This window comes from Gobio gobio, assembly GCF_949357685.1.
Source record: "Gobio gobio genome assembly, chromosome: 16".
NCBI classification, from domain to species: domain Eukaryota; kingdom Metazoa; phylum Chordata; class Actinopteri; order Cypriniformes; family Gobionidae; genus Gobio; species Gobio gobio.
The window spans coordinates 35,169,246-35,185,612 of NC_137109.1; the positions used below are offsets into that span (position 1 = coordinate 35,169,246).

General features: G+C 38.2%; 1 protein-coding gene across 1 annotated transcript in view; it reads right to left on the reverse strand.

Annotated features, from left to right (window-relative positions):
* The window catches only part of glra4a (glycine receptor, alpha 4a), a 64,810-nt gene that overhangs the window by 1,682 nt on the left and 46,761 nt on the right, over nucleotides 1-16,367 (reverse strand). Inside the window, exons 5-8 of the mRNA XM_079838536.1 lie at nucleotides 14,668-14,750; nucleotides 11,821-11,958; nucleotides 11,368-11,582; nucleotides 6,622-6,771 (exon numbers count right to left, since the gene is read on the reverse strand). Coding sequence (XP_079694662.1) covers nucleotides 6,622-6,771; nucleotides 11,368-11,582; nucleotides 11,821-11,958; nucleotides 14,668-14,750 — 586 coding nt within the window. The remainder of the gene's footprint in view (nucleotides 1-6,621; nucleotides 6,772-11,367; nucleotides 11,583-11,820; nucleotides 11,959-14,667; nucleotides 14,751-16,367) is intronic.

Here is a 16,367-nt window from a genome sequence, read left to right on the forward strand (position 1 = left end):
TTTTTCCGGTGACAAAAGAGTCACTATGTAGTTTTCCATGGCAATTTCCCCCCTCTGTCTGACCCCTTAGAATGAAACAGACTGTTTTTACAATTAGATGTGTTGTGAGGACATTAAAGTAAAATAATTCTGCCTTTTTCTCTCTTTCCTCCATCCGTACGATGGTACCAACCATGTTTAATGTTGTTGTTCGATGTCAGTTCTAGGCCAGGCAAGTCAGGATTGCGCTTTTGCAGATTTTTTTTTTTTTTTACAGTTTACACTTTTTTTATTTTATTTGACATGGCACCCTAACAATCATGAATCATCTCGCATGTTGTTAAGATGAATGCGAGAGCGCTTCCTGCATGGTTTCCTGACAAAAAAGAAGACTGTAGTTCTTTAGTACTCTCCTCCTTAGACTACTTTTCTACATGTAACACTTTGCCCTAGTTCTTGGCTCTAATGCCAAATAAATTAGTCATTTGAATCAGTTTATCTGTCAATCTATGACAAATTACCCCTTTCCTCGAGAGGATAAGAAGATTAAGTTCTCGTTTAGTTCTTCATTAAATGCTCTGCTTGCACCTAAAAACAATCCAGTCAATCACGTGCCCATGACTAATGATGTGTTTGGTTGAAGATAAAGGCAGTATTTAAAGCGAGTGAATGTCATCTATGAACACAGTTTGGGTCAGTGCTTACCTTATTAATTATGGCCAGGCCGTGTCCAGTCTGACTCTGAGTCTAGCATGTAAAAAGAACTGAATCACAATCTGACAATTCACAACTAGTTTACGTTTTAGAGAATTGATGGCAAATTTGTGTTCATGTTTTTCAGTAACAGGCATGTATAGGGGTGGATCTTCAAGCTAAAGGTATTCTACCAGTCATATGATTTTGTACATTCACATTGTATGAATTCATATGAAATTGACACCTTAGTCATGTTTTCCGTGAGATCAGGTTGGAATGTACGAATAATTTGTTATTTGAATCGCTTTAGACATTTAAGGGGTATAAGGACGTGAAGAATAATGTCCCGTTTTACACCTGGCATTAACATCCATTTCTATATTCAGTCACAAGTGCTCACATGAGACGCATTGCTATCAGGAATAAATGACCATTTTAAGCGGTTCACTTGAGAAGTATGTTCATATACCAGCTGTGAACTGGGGCAGTAGGACGGAGGGGGTCCTGGGTTTGCCCGTGGGCAAATAAGATGGGGACACAGATGGTATTTTTACCCTGGCACAGGTGTTGTGGTGCTGGTTGAGTTTGCTGGTGCTGTTACCAGGGAGCTTGTTCGCTCTCCGTAGTGAGTCAAAGCTTCCTGACTCCCTGGCTCCATCAAGGAAGAATGAAATGTTTTGTTTCTTAGTTCCTCTTATATAACGGTTTGGAACATCTGTCTTGTTCTTTCCCTAAATTAACTTCCGGGGATCAATAGAGCACATCCATCCATCCATCCATCAATCTGTCATTCTTATGTATCTTGCACAGTTCAGTGCCATCAAATAGTGCATACCATTTCTAGGCAGGCTGAGCAGACTCATTTTCATTAATATTGGCAATGGTGTAAATACTTCAACAAGAATTTAAAAGACAACAGCTATCAAGCTGCTGCTCTCCAGTGCCATTCAAGTTGCTAGGCAACACTGCTTGCGAGTGTATAAAGTTCTTTGCAGGTTGATGAGGGGGACACTCCAATAAAGTGCACACTCAAGCTAAATTCAACCATCTTTCAGACACTTCAGCAAAACTTGATAAAGTCCTTAATGACAAGAGGATAATGTTCATGCTGATGTTTAAATCAGACACAAATAGTTTTTATCTGGGTCACAATGGTTACCTAATTGTCCAAGATCTGTTAGCTGTTAAATAGATGCATCTTTGCATCCCCTTTAAAATGAAGCTACAGGCATACGCAAGACATGTATTTTGCCATTGTGCCACATTTTATCCTTTTTTTGTTTGTTTGTGATGTTTTTTAGGACGAATGCCAAGTTAAAAATTTTAAACTTTTAAAAATGCATCTCGAGACATCTCCAGTCTGTTCCATTACATTGTGCTCCAACTAGATGTATACACTCAACTAAAGGATTATTAGGAACACCTGTTCAATTTCTCATTAATGCAATTATCTAATCAACCAATCACATGGCAGTTGCTTCAATGCATTTAGGGGTAAGGTCCTGGTCAAGACAATCTCCTGAACTCCAAACTGAATGTCAGAATGGGAAAGAAAGGTGATTTAAGCAATTTTGAGCGTGGCATGGTTGTTGGTGCCAGACGGGCCGGTCTGAGTATTTCACGATCTGTTCAGTTACTGGGATTTTCACGCACAACCATTTACAAAGAATGGTGTGAAAAGGGAAAAACATCCAGTATGCGGCATTCCTGTGGGCGAAAATGCCTTGTTGACGCTAGAGGTCAGAGGAGAATGGGCCGACTGATTCAAGCTGATAGAAGAGCAACTTTGACTGAAATAACCACTCGTTACAACCCAATTTGTGAAGCCACAACACGCACAACCTTGAGGCGGATGGGCTGCAACAGCAGAAGACCCCACCGGGTACCACTCATCTCCACTACAAATAGGAAAAAGAGTCTACAATTTGCACAAGCTCACCAAAATTGGACAGTTGAAGACTGGAAAAATGTTGCCTGGTCTGATGAGTCTCGATTTCTGTTGAGACATTCAGATGGTAGAGTCAGAATTTGGCGTAAACAGAATGAGAACATGGATCCTTCATGCCTTGTTACCACTGTGCAGGCTGGTGGTGGTGGTGTAATGGTGTGGGGGATGTTTTCTTGGCACACTTTAGGCCCCTTAGTGCCAATTGGGCATTGTTTAAATGCCACGGCCTACCTGAGCATTGTTTCTGACCATGTCCATCGCTTTATGACCACCATGTACCCATCTTCTGATGGCTACTTCCAGCAGGATAATGCACCATGTCACAAAGCTCGAATCATTTCAAATTGGTTTCTTGAACATGACAATGAGTTCACTGTACTAAAATGACCCCCACAGTCACCAGATCTCAACCCAATAGAGCATCTTTGGGATGTGGTGAAACGGGAGCTTCGTGCCCTGGATGTGCATCCCACAAATCTCCATCAACTGCAAGATGCTATTCTATCAATATGGGCCAACATTTCTAAAGAATGCTTTCAGCACCTTGTTGAATCGGTGCCACGTAGAATTAAGGCAGTTCTGAAGGCGAAAGAGGGTCAAACACAGTATTAGTATGGTGTTCCTAATAATCCTTTAGGTGAGTTTATATATATATATATATATATATATATATATATATATATATATATATATATATATATATATATATATATATATATATATATATATATATATATATATATATATATATATATATATATATATAAAGCAGTGCACCCTGCTCCAATGATTGCAAAGGGAGCTTTCTTTGATCGCTTTCTTTTTTAGAATTTAATCACCGTTAAATAACAGATTATTTTCATCATACTAAGAGAAACAATGCAAGTTGACGTTTAATCACAGGTCTGATTTACTGACACACAGACAAAGAACATCTGACTACATGAATCATCACATTTCAGATCAGGCATTAGAATGAACACAGTTATTTACATGTTGCATTACTGTTGAACCCAGTCACTGCACAATATTTTGTAATCCTCAACTGCATGTTTATTGCTTTGTAGCTCGATCTGCTTTAACCCCTCTGGCCTGTTACATGCGCGAATCGGTGGGCTGAAACTTACAGGATATTCTTATATTACCATGACATTTTATATATCAAAAGCTCAAGGGAAAGTTGATTTCTCAATTCATGACCCCTTTCAATATAAAAATGAGCTTGACTATAATTTACTGGACTGTTTTATTGCCTATAAACACAACTGAATACAGTTCATATAGGCTACTTGAGATTGTAGTGAATTAGATCATGGAATACTGAGTAAATTTGACAATTTTTGGTGTTATTCCTCACCTCCAGGGCCTGGCATATGGGATTGGGATTCACATTAGCTAAAGTTCAAGTTGCTCAGTCAGCTTTGTTCGGGTTCTCAAAAAACCAATAGCTTGTTCTCCATTTTCACCTCTTCATGGATGAGAAATGCAGATAACTACATATAGACTAAATTATTCAATCTTAACTGAATTGTACATAATACAATTAACTCTTCAACAATTCTGAGTGTAACAACAATAGACACCGAAAAAGTAAACACTGAATGTTTAACTTTCCATATTAGTTGTCAAAATAAATAATTGCAACAGTTCTATCATAAATTAAACTCAGTACAAAGGAAAAATGTGTGTTCTTTATTGAATCTCCATGTGCAAGAATGTGAATAAGGGTGGAAGTCAACTTTTTATTTTATGCATTTAAATACGATTCATTGTTGTTTGTATAGGCCTACTTTACAAATTAAAGCAAAATTACCACCTATCTTTTTCAGATCAAAATTCCTAACAGATCATTTAATATACCATTTTGAAAATGCAATTTTTGTGGGTTGACAAAAATGAGCTCCTTTAAATGCAAATGAGCTGCTGCTCCCCACTCCAGAAAAGAGGGCGGAGCCTTCACAGTTCGTGAACATGCTAATGAAAACTGAAACATGATACATCTGTTTGGTTTTGATGATAATCTCTATTGCGGACACTCTCACGTGACATTGCAGTTCTTCATCATCATGAAGTAAAGCCATAATCACTCTCAACTTGAGCACACACACCCAACGCATGCGCACAGAGATCTGGATGTCCGTGCGTCCGTGAGTATTAAACTAGACTAGTTCTCTTTCACATGTTTTTGCGATTAAACTGTAAAATGCACACAAGGTTATGTCAGAAACACACAAAGTTCACATGAAAACAGTTGGTTCTGTCTGTGCACGTATGCAGCAAGTACAGAAATCCTGTGTGTATATTAGATGTGTATTAAAGTGAAAGCAGTGTAATATACAGTACCTACTGCTATATGTTCTGTTAATATGAATCAAACAACAAGAGAAAAACAGAAAATCACTCACTGCTCTTGACTGAATGAACTTTAGTAGCTTTATTAAGAACACTTTTTTTACTTAAATGCTGCTGTAGGACGGGGTCTTTGCTAATACTGCAGTGTCCATCAACACGCCTGTAAAATGTGACGTCGCATTGCCCAGAATCTACAAGGCTTGTTCTGAGACACTGCTTATGATTTATGGGGATTAAAAAAAGGAGTGGGTGAATTTTTACCATTTATAGGGTGGTTGTGTACACACACTGTCAACACACATCCAAAAACATCATGTAAAAGTGAATTTTGCATAATATGTGCCCCTTAAGGGAATAAAGAAATAAGAATGGTAAAAGAAGTTCTTGAAAAAGATTATAGCCTATATTTTTGTGAAGTAATCCATTTAAACGTTTTTGCAAATAATAGTTTATTTAAAAATATGCACACATTCACACTTGTTTGTATGTCTAATATGTCAAAAATAAGTTTCTTGTTTCGTTACATTCTGTTATGAATGACATCATTTAAATGATAGCATATTTTCAATTAAAAATGGCAAAATTACATAAAAAAATGTGGCCATTTTGGCCATTTCCAATTATTGGGGGGGACTTATCCCCCTCATTGCCTATGGTGGTGGTTACGGCCCTGGTTAAAAGTCATGCAGGCAACCCAAAATTGGTAATTTTGAAAATATGTAGCTTTGCTCATCCCTAAAACAGGCACGATCCTCTCAGCACCCATTTGTTAGTATTTTCTTGAGCAGGAACATGTGGCCTAATTTGTCTATAGTGTTATAAAGGCAGGATGAAGCCAAGGATTTGTTGTATTGATTATCCTGGCCAGCAGTTGGTCCATCAGCCTAACAGCTCTCTCAGCCAGTGACCCATGCATCGATACCACCCAGATTGATCATTCAAACCAGAGACTTTCTTGGCGGGAGAGAATAGGACAAAGAGTAATGGCCGCCAAGATCTCCAAGACAGGAGGGGGAGGAGAACTCGCTCATTCTTAAAGGGAGTTATTCTCATTTTTATCTCATTATTGATTCAGATTCAACGAACACACTCGTAAATCTCCAGCACTGAGAGCTTGGACATCATGTTGTACAAGGCCGGAAAGTGCCCAGGATGTTTTAGCCAACTGTTTTAAATGTGATTGTTGGGCTTTGATCTTTACTATAATCAAGAATTTTGCATTGCAGGATTTATAGTAATTACGTTTAAAATCTGTTAACATTTCATGTGTTCAGAGTGATTTTACACTCCGAAGCGCTGGGGGTATTTTCTAAGCTTTTTTCATTTAGAAGCCTCTTTAGCCTTTCAGGCAGTGTCTGTGATCTCGGATCAGGAAGCAGGTTGTTGGCCTTTGGAAATTGGCTGTGGCAAGGCTTTACAAGTTGGCACAAACGGTGGGATCAGCACAGGAGACTGCTCACTATGGAAACAGGCTGATCTGAATTCCCCCACACGAGATGTGACAGCCAGCTGTAGTGTGGCCATTGCCAGTGTTTGGATGTGGATGAGCACAATGAGAAGAGATGCGAGTCAAAGTGTAATCCAGGGTGACAGGACAGCCTGTATTTGTTTGCGTGTGTACGTGTGAGTGTGTTCATCGCACTTACTATTCTCTGCCTTCGCTGCTTCTTGCGCAGCCTGATGAACTCTTTGTGCTGCCTTGAGACGAAGTTGACTGCTGCATACTCCAACAATGCAGCAAACACAAACAGCAGACAAACGGCCATCCAGATGTCAATGGCCTTCACGTAGGACACCTGGGATGCACAAGGTCAAAGCAACTTTAATAGATAATCAATAAGGTCATTGCTAGGAATAATGAGGTTGTGTTCACTTTGGACACATTCTTTTTATCAGTTGATACTTTTTCTCAGAAAACAGCATATTTTACGGATCTGAAGGACATTATTTGAATGAATATTTAAAATATCATACTTTTATAAACAAGTAGGCTAAATGAGAGCTTAAAGCTACACTGTGTAACTTTTTTAGTCTATTCTTAGCTAAAAAACACTTAGTTCTTTCAAAAATATATGTGCTCATTAATGTATATTTACTTCTTTCAAGTAATAAAGTATTCTCGTAAGTTTATAATATGCCATTGAAAATACATAAGGTAATGGGATCTAACGGTGGTCGCCATGTTGCCCCTCCATCTTGAAAGTACATTAGCCAAAGAGGGACATACCCGTAAATTCAAGCGTTTTAACACTCGATGGCTCTGTACAAAATCCCCTGCCTCACGCATGTGCGCGTCAACTTGTTCAGACTTGTCTGGTGCATGCGCAGAGTTTTCATCTCAGCAGCTCCAGTAATAGAGTTATACGAGGTTTTCCTGGCTTGTTTATTCCTCAAAAGTCTGTTTTTCCTTGTGTGGTATTTCTGTGCGCTAATAACTCCGTAAGTAATAATAATTATTGTCATTGTAGATGTGTTTCAGAGTGTGTCATCGCGTAATTCAGTTGATTTCACCTCAGAAGTATTTTTGTGTCAACATACAATAGCATAATGCTCACCTATTTGAATAATCATTCAGTTATTTTGTTATCAACAATGTTTATTCGTTTATAGAAAATATTTGCTTGTAATGTATGTTGATGGAAATATGTATCAGGTCTGATCGGCATATTAACAATTGTTATACAGAGCGCACTGCAGTGCTAACGTTAAAGCAGCGCACACACTTTTGTAACCCGACACCGCTTGTTAGCAGCAGTAGCGGCAGCTCGCTCCTTTTAATGCAGCTGCATTTAGCGCCTAAATATGGTACAATAAGCTCTGGTTTACGGTTACATTATACAAATGTAACTTATAAGTATAGTTATACAGTTCTTAACTGTGTATGTATATTTACCATCCTTATTTGTTCTCTCACAGAAACCACATTTATGTACATATCCACACAAACCAGTTTATGCCTTGCAATTGGATGACTGAATAAACATTACTATCATCAAAGTTCACTCTGGATTAGCTGCAGTTCTTTCTAGCCAAATAATTAGGCCAGTTGAGTTCCAACCATCCCACTGCGCACAGAATATCCCACAGGCACCGTGTCGAATGTGGATGAGGTCGAACTGGAAGCCATGTTAATCTTGGACTAAATCGGCCACCGTAGGAGTTAAAACGAAATTGGAATTGAGAGGAACAGAAACTAAAATTCACTGGATGGTCATATACCTTTTCACCACTAGATGGGGGAAAATATCACACAGTGTAGCTTTAATCATGTGCGAATCGGGCATGTCTGCAATTTGCAAAGTTACAATTCCCCCTTTTTATCCATATTTCGCAAAGAATGGAGGCTACATTGGAGTGTTTTGATAGTATTTTGGGTACTGGGTCATATCGCTATACACCATACAACTAAATAATTTGCAGAAAGCGAAAGCTGAAAACCATATGAAGAGTTAAAACAAAAAGAATGATTAGATGGAACATGTATAGCATCATGTGGGAGGAGAAAATTCTTCTGTTTATGATATATCATACAGCTATAGATAACGACATAACATTTCCAAGTCTTGACATCATATCCGGGAGATAAGTCAGTACATTTGAGTAAAATCACAGGCTTTGCTTATCCTGTGCGAATGCGCCACACGAAAATCAGATGTGGGGGAGGGGTGATTTCCATAGACCGTTAAAAAAATATGGACGTGGTCCGTGACGTCACCCATAGGATTCTGAAGAGCAGTTTTGAAGTGTAAAGTAGGGACGAGCTGGCCGTTGCCATCTTGGCAGCGCGTCACTCCCGGATAACAGAAAATGGGCAAAGAGGCGGGACGTGGCTGGAGCTGAGGTGGTGTGATGACTAACAGACAGTAGATAAATGGCTATCCACCTGTCACTCAAAAAGGCCACGTCCTTAATTATGCAGAACTTTAAGGCTTTATATAATGTAAACGAATGAGTTATAAAAAAAATGCACCCCCCTCACAGTTGTCATGAAGGGCAAAATTAGCCGTATAGACCAAAACCACAATTTGTACCAGGCTGTAAAGATGTTTTTTTTCTGCTGTTAAATTGGGCATTTTAACATGGGGCTCAATGAGATTCTGCTTCCTTCTGGAGCCTGTCCCTAGTGGCCAGTCGATAAGTTGTAGTTTAAGTCACTTCCGTATTGGCTTCAAGAGAAACTGCGGGAGGTTGCCGCTTGGTGATTTCTAAAACACACAAGGTCCCCAGATAATACTAATCCCGTGCGAATAGGGCTTTAGGATGCATTCACAAAAGCAAGCCTAAATAGATCGTAGAACCATTGCCACCCATTGTCTCTATGATCAACTTAACTCACGATGCTTTTGAAAAACACAGCCCTGATCTAATAGTAGTCTGATTTCAGATAGTAGTCTGATTTCTGATTTATTTTGAAATCTGAAATTATAATTTGACATGTCCAGACATGTCTAGCCTGACAAGCCAGACCCACATTAAGATTTTGGGTCTGGGAACTCACCATTGGCAGGGCTCAGTCCAAGGGGCGGGATAAACGGTTGACTTTCAAATTCCCTCTGCACGCAATAGGATAGCGCTACAACCAACCAGAGCAACGAAGAAGGTGAAGCGGAGCTAGTTGATAGATTAAACTTTCGCATCCGGGCGGCAAAACTCCGAAAACCTCATCTTCCTTTCTTAAGAATGACTTCAGTGGCGTTCTTTGTTCTTTTCTCAAAGAAAAGCTTAACTCCAAGTCTTCCAGAGTCGCTGCCAAAGCCGATTCGAAAGACCGCTGTTCGCCAGCTTCTTTGCTTACAAGTAGCACGCGAAACGTGCAACTCTGCCGTCATTATGTTAAGCCCGCCCACCGACTCTATACACGATGTGATTGGCCTGACCAGAGTTTGGTTTTTCAACCTCGCAAGCCAACGGAGAGTTGCTAGACTACCCTGGCTTCAAATTAGATTTGCTGCCGCCAGTGATGGGAATAACGGCGTTACAGATAAACGGCGTTACTAACGGAATTATTTTTTTCAGTAACGAGTAATCAAACGAATTACTGTTTCTCCCGTTACAACGCCGTTAGCGTTACTGAGGAAAAGAAATGCGGCTTTAATCGCGTTACTATAATTGAGCTCACTGAAGCGCTTTTCATCCGAACAGGCTCTCTGTCAGTCGGACCTGCAACTTGTGTGTGTGTGTGTGTGTGCGCGCGCACCAGCCATACGTGTTGGGGGTGGGTGCGGTGGTACACATAACTGATGATGATTGGTGGGTGGGAGACAAGGTTGAAGTTGATAGGTTGAGTTCACACCTATTTTTTTCACGGTCTTTGGTTCACAGACACACACACACACACACACACACACACCTATGACGCACACGCATATGCACATTCAGCGATGGTCCAACGACTTCAAAGGTAGCTTTCGCAAATTGGAAGTATAAGCGCTACTTTTCCCTCGTTGAGGTGAAAGGTAAGAATCTTTAAGTAACGTGCAACTTATGCCCAGGAAGAAAGAGTCTCTCCACGCCGGTGGCAAGTGATTCTGAAGCGCCTCACATCATCATATGCCACAAAATGAGTGGCTAAAAACCCAGGTGATAACGTGAGCTCCACTACCAAAGGAAAGTATAGTAGGCCTACTGATAATATTTACACAATATTTACACTATAGTAGGCCTACTGATAATATTTACACAATATTTACACTATAGTAGGCCTACTGATAATATTTACAATAATGCATTGAATTTGATAGGTGTCTCTCACATTGTCCCACAGTAACATTACAATAGTGTACATTAATGTACAATGTTTAATAATAATAATTTATTCTATTTAGTGTCCAATTCATTCATTTAACATATCTAATATTGGGGGCATCCAAGTTATTTGACATATTTGAACATTTGGAGAAAAAAAAAAAAAGTAACGCAGTAATTACTTTCCCTGGTAATTAGTTACTTTTATAATGATGTAACTCAGTTACTAACTCAGTTACTATTTGTAAGAAGTAACTAGTAACTATAACTAATTACTTTTTTTAAGTAACGTGCCCAACACTGGCTGCCGCTAGGGTGCATCTAGATTTCTAGGCTAAGACATGTCTTCTTTAAAAGTGTTAAAAGAACCTTTTATAGAACCGTAATGAAACTGGAATGGTTGAGAGGAATCAATCGAAATTGAAATTTGTATTATTATTCATTATATACATGCTCTTCAGCATAATTTCCCTGCTAATTTAGCTCTTTTTAATAATTAAAATAAGCACTTCAAGCTTATTCTCACCTCTCTCTATGCTCTTGTGTGTTTTTATTCTTCATTTTCATTGATTTCACTCATCATCCAGTAAGTGCACTGATTTCTGAAATGTTTTTTCCACAGAACTGGGCCAGTTTGGTTATGTTACCTTGGGTAGAGAGGCTCGTGAGCCAGAGCTCTGGGTAGTCATGGTCAGCACAGTGGTGATACCCAAGCCTACCCGAGCAGGGGCAGCATCCATGTTGATCCAGAAAGATACCCAAGACAGGATGACAATCAGCAGGCTGGGGATGTACATCTGAATGAGATAGTAGCCCATCTGTCTCTCTAAGTGAAACTTCACCTCAATACAGGTGAATTTACCTAGGAGAACATGAAGAGTTTCACAGGTAAGTAACTATGCATAGCAACTTTTAATGCATTGTTGTTTACGCACAAAGTTGTTATTGTCGTATTGCTGGTTTATGTAGGGGCAACACCATAAATACATTTAAAAATTCATTAGAAGACCTTGAAAACAGTTCTCTATGCAACAGTGTATATGATTTTTTAAAATAAAGATATTATTTGATATGCGCGAAGGTTGTAGTGGAACGTGTACCTGTGTTGTAATGCTTAGTGCAGTAGCCGAGATCTTTTTCCTCCTTTAGTAAAAACTGAGGAAGAGTCAAATCATCTGCCACTTGCACTGGGTTATCAGAAAGCCACTCGAAGATCAGATCGTTCATGGTGTAGCCAACTGTGAAAAGGGAGAGAATGAAATAGAAAAAAAGCATATCTGTGCATAAAAGTGTGAATTGCACCTGTCAAGCTTCCACTCTCATCCCATACTTTGTACGCTGCATAAAAGGTCACCGGACAGACAACAAACCAAAGTGGTAGACGGATAGATTGAATGTCTGGTACAGACCTTTGAGTAGTGAAGATGTTTATATACTCCGGATTATTACATCCAGCATACAAGCAACATGAAGTATTTGAGCAAATTCATTGGAAATATTTCTTTCTTATATATTATTTTTTATATGCTACTTACTTCAAATTCTTCACATCCCCCACATAATTTTCTAACAGGTCTCTCCTTCTGTAGTACACGGTGAGATTAGGGGCCTATTAAAAATGCATTAGGCATGCAATAACAGTGTAGAATACTTGACAAATCTGAATAATATTGATGTCTATCAGAGACCCTCAGGGATTTACAAAGACATCTATTATTCACAAACCTCCCCGTCCCCTTCCGTCTTCAAAACAACAAACCCATGAAAAAAGGATGAAGACTGAAAGTCCTTGAATGTCATGGTGTCTTTGAAAAGTTTGGTGTGGTTCCAAACATTGTATTCAAACTAGTACAAGAAATATGAATGTTTTTCCAAGATGAGGAAGGATCAAAAAGGCATTATATGCAATGTATTCTTCAGTATGTCAAAATCCTTCAGAAATAATTGTAATGTTTATTTTGTGCTCAATATATATTTTAAATGATTATCAATATTAAAAATAGTTGTGCTGCTTAATATTCTTTGTTGAAAATAATTTGTTTGGAGGATTCTTTGAATGCAAAGGTCAAAGAAACAGCATTTATTTCATTTATTTTTATTTTTATAAATATCTTTGCTGTCAACTTTGATCAATTGAATGCATTCTTGCTTAATAATAGTATTTTATTTCTTTTAAAAAAATCGTACTGATGCCAAAGTTTTGAACAGTGGTGTACTGTATATTTCAGATAAATACTTTTTTTTATGCATCCCAGTGTCACTCTGGGTCATATAAGCATATGTGATTTGTGTGTCCATTATAATACACAAAAGCACCTGTTAATCTCTGTGTATAATACCTAAAAAAAACATTATTTTTTTAAAGCTTTAATGCTAAAGGGTCACATAGCCTGTGTTTACAACAATGCTACATTTGTTTACTTTCCCAATTTTCCTTTTTTTTTTGCCTTTGTCATCGTGTTTTTCCTTGAAAAATATCTTCCCTCGACAACACTTTTGCACACCACATGCCCTAAACTTACTTTCTCCTTTGGTTTTCTGCTTACACCTTTGTTTTAATGCTCAAGCATCAGATTTCTCTACCTGGATGTGTCCTTTCTAGACAAGGTGATCCCACCCCACGGGTACGTCCCAACACTTGTCAAAACAGTGTTCAGCGGGCCCTTTCAAAGCCCTAAAAAAGGTGCTCTTGTCTAATCACAAATGATTATGCCCTCCATAACGCCTTTGTTAGACAGTAAACCTGCCTGTCTTCCCGTGTCTCTCACTCTGTCTGACCCTAGTCCTTAGAAGAGGGCAATTTTAACTGCGGCTACGGAGGAGGGCTTTTTCCACTCATTGAATAAATACTGTAGACATACAGAGGACGCAGAAAGGACAGTAAAACACACTGTCTTGGTGTAGTTTGTCCCCTAAATCTTTTAAACCATACATTCACCGAAGTCACTGAATGTAGAGGTGCTCTCTTTGGTCACCACACATAAATTGGGATTTATATAAATAATCCAAAAGGAAAATCCAGATGTCAAGCTAAGTGACATCTGCAGTGTATTTCTGCCTTACACTGATATCTTATTTGGCTTTTCTTGTGGTTAGAAATCAGACTTCTTTTGTCTTAGGGAGGTGGAATTAAAAGCCTCTTGGGCAACTGAGGTGGGTCACACAATAAAGGGGACACAAAATGAAAGTTTCATTATTGATATCCTTTAAATTGGTTCTAGGAGTTAAGATGCTATCTGCTCTGAGGGCACTGGGGTGGTGAATAGTCTATTTCTTTGGCTCCCTCGTCTTTTTATCAAGGTAATAAGGAAGGACACTACGCACAATTTTAAAATGAGGATGCTGTATCGTTGATACTTCCTCTTGCCAATTCTTTTTTTGTGCAGTGAGACATAGAAAACGGTTTTGAGTTATTCCTTTTCTACACATTTTTTTAATCCCATAATGCTCAGGGTTATCTGGCTCACAAGTACAAATAGATAAAAAGTGAATTGTCATTGCCGTCTTAACAGGATATTAATGGAAACAGTTCATGATATGCTCTACCAATTAAAAGTTTGGGGTCAGTAACTTTCTATTCATCAAGGAATAAAAAAAGTTTCCACAAAAATATTAAGCAGTGCAACTGTTTTCAGCTGTGATGTAATGGTGCTGAAAATTCAGCTTTACCATCACAGGAATAAATTACACTTTAACATATATTAAAATAGAAAACAGTTATTTGAAATTGTATTCATATTTCTTAACATTAGTGTTTTTACTACATACATGTAGAGTTTTATTTAAATACATGTAGAGTTATGCGTTTACTGTGTTTCACCTTCATGGTGATTGCTTATCGCGCATATTAAAACAGTGTCAGAAGAATCGAATGCAGCAATGTGTGAAGAGGGGAAGGCGAGGAGAGATGGGGGAGGGAGAGATGAAGAGAAGAATAGAGTACTCACAGCTCTCTAGCTGCATGGTACAGGTCTGAATGTCCATTGGGAAATTCTTCAAGTCCATGGGACAAGACAGGATGAGTGTTAGCCTGAGACAGCGCAAAACAGGAAAGCAGAAAGTGGGGAATAGTCAGTGGAAAGAGTGAAACCACAAAGGGCAGAAAAAGGTGTTAAATGGAGGATAGAGAAAGACCAAAAAATAGTTTGCAAGGAACACTGAGGAGGAGAAGCGGAGGTAGAAAGGATGAAAAAAAAACTGTCATCGTTTAATCTTGTTATTGGCCCTCATGTCTCTTTTTTTAAACTAATATCTGATTGAAGATTAAGCTTTCAAGCTTCAAAATGACACAAGTGAACCATATACATATCATAAAAGTGGTCCATATGCATTAAATTCCATGCCATTAAATTGCTTTGTGGCTTGTTTATGAGAAAAGTAGTGATTTGTGAATGAATCATTCTATTGAGTGGGATATTTTGAATGATCAATTTATAGAAATACATTTTTGAATAAATCCATTGATCTGGTCTGAATGATTTGTTGACTCACTGACTACTACTGGTCACTGGAGGTGCACATTTTTATTGAATGGTATCTTACATTTTTATCTGTTAGTGGCAAAAATCTATTGTCTGACTTAAGAAGACTTTGAATATAGTGCATAAGTTGTATGGACTACTTTAAATAAATTTAATAATATTACAATGACACTTTGCCATCGTTTCCAACCAAGCTCTAGACCCCAGTAACTGAAATTGCATATATAAAACAACCAGTACATTCTTCAAAATATATATTTTGTGTGTTCTACAAAGTTGTGGAACAACATGAGTTTGAGTACATTTATATAATTACATTTTTTTTATGCATGAACAATTCTTGTTGAGGCAGAATTATAATTTCAGAAAAAAATCCCAGTTTATACCCTCTCTGCATGAGGCCGTACACTTTTCCCTTTGATTTACGATTAGAAGTGAATTCCTAAATGAGGTTTGAATTGCTCAGTTTTTATCACATGCCTTCTAAGTAAAAGCAAACCATCTTTTCTTTACACTTGTTTATCGTGTGGCTGATACATTAAAGTTTCAGCCGTGAAGTTCAGTCGCCACTATTAGAAAGTTTAGATAGAGGAAACAGTATAATTACCTGCTGTAATGCAATGCCTCAGAGAAAGACAAAGCCACCAGTGCTTTTTTGAGGAACCAATTTATTTTGTGCTGTGATAACCCTAAATTCAAACCCCAAAATATCTACACTTACACACTCTGATGTGGAGATCTTTTAAGGCTCTTCAACACGTGATCCCCCCTTGTAGTTTCCAAAGAGGGACCAAGGCATGATTAATTGCAATTATGTCCATCATTAAAATCAACTTAATAACATTTTTCTAGGGATATGTGACCCGTGCTGGCAAAATGTGTCAGAATGATAAAATGAGCAAAAATTAGGTCTCCATACATTTTTTTTTTCTGATTTCGGATTTTTCTGATTTGTCAGTTTGAGAAGTGTGTCACTGGTTAAGAGCTACCCATGTAGCAAAATTATGCGATAAAATATCAATAATTACAATTAATAACAAATTGCCCATCTCATGTTAACAAGTTTATAAAATACACTAAATTCTGTGAAATAATTTTCATGATTTTTCCTGCATGGATGTGTGGCCAGATAAATAGTGATCAACACATCTACAATAGCAACGTTA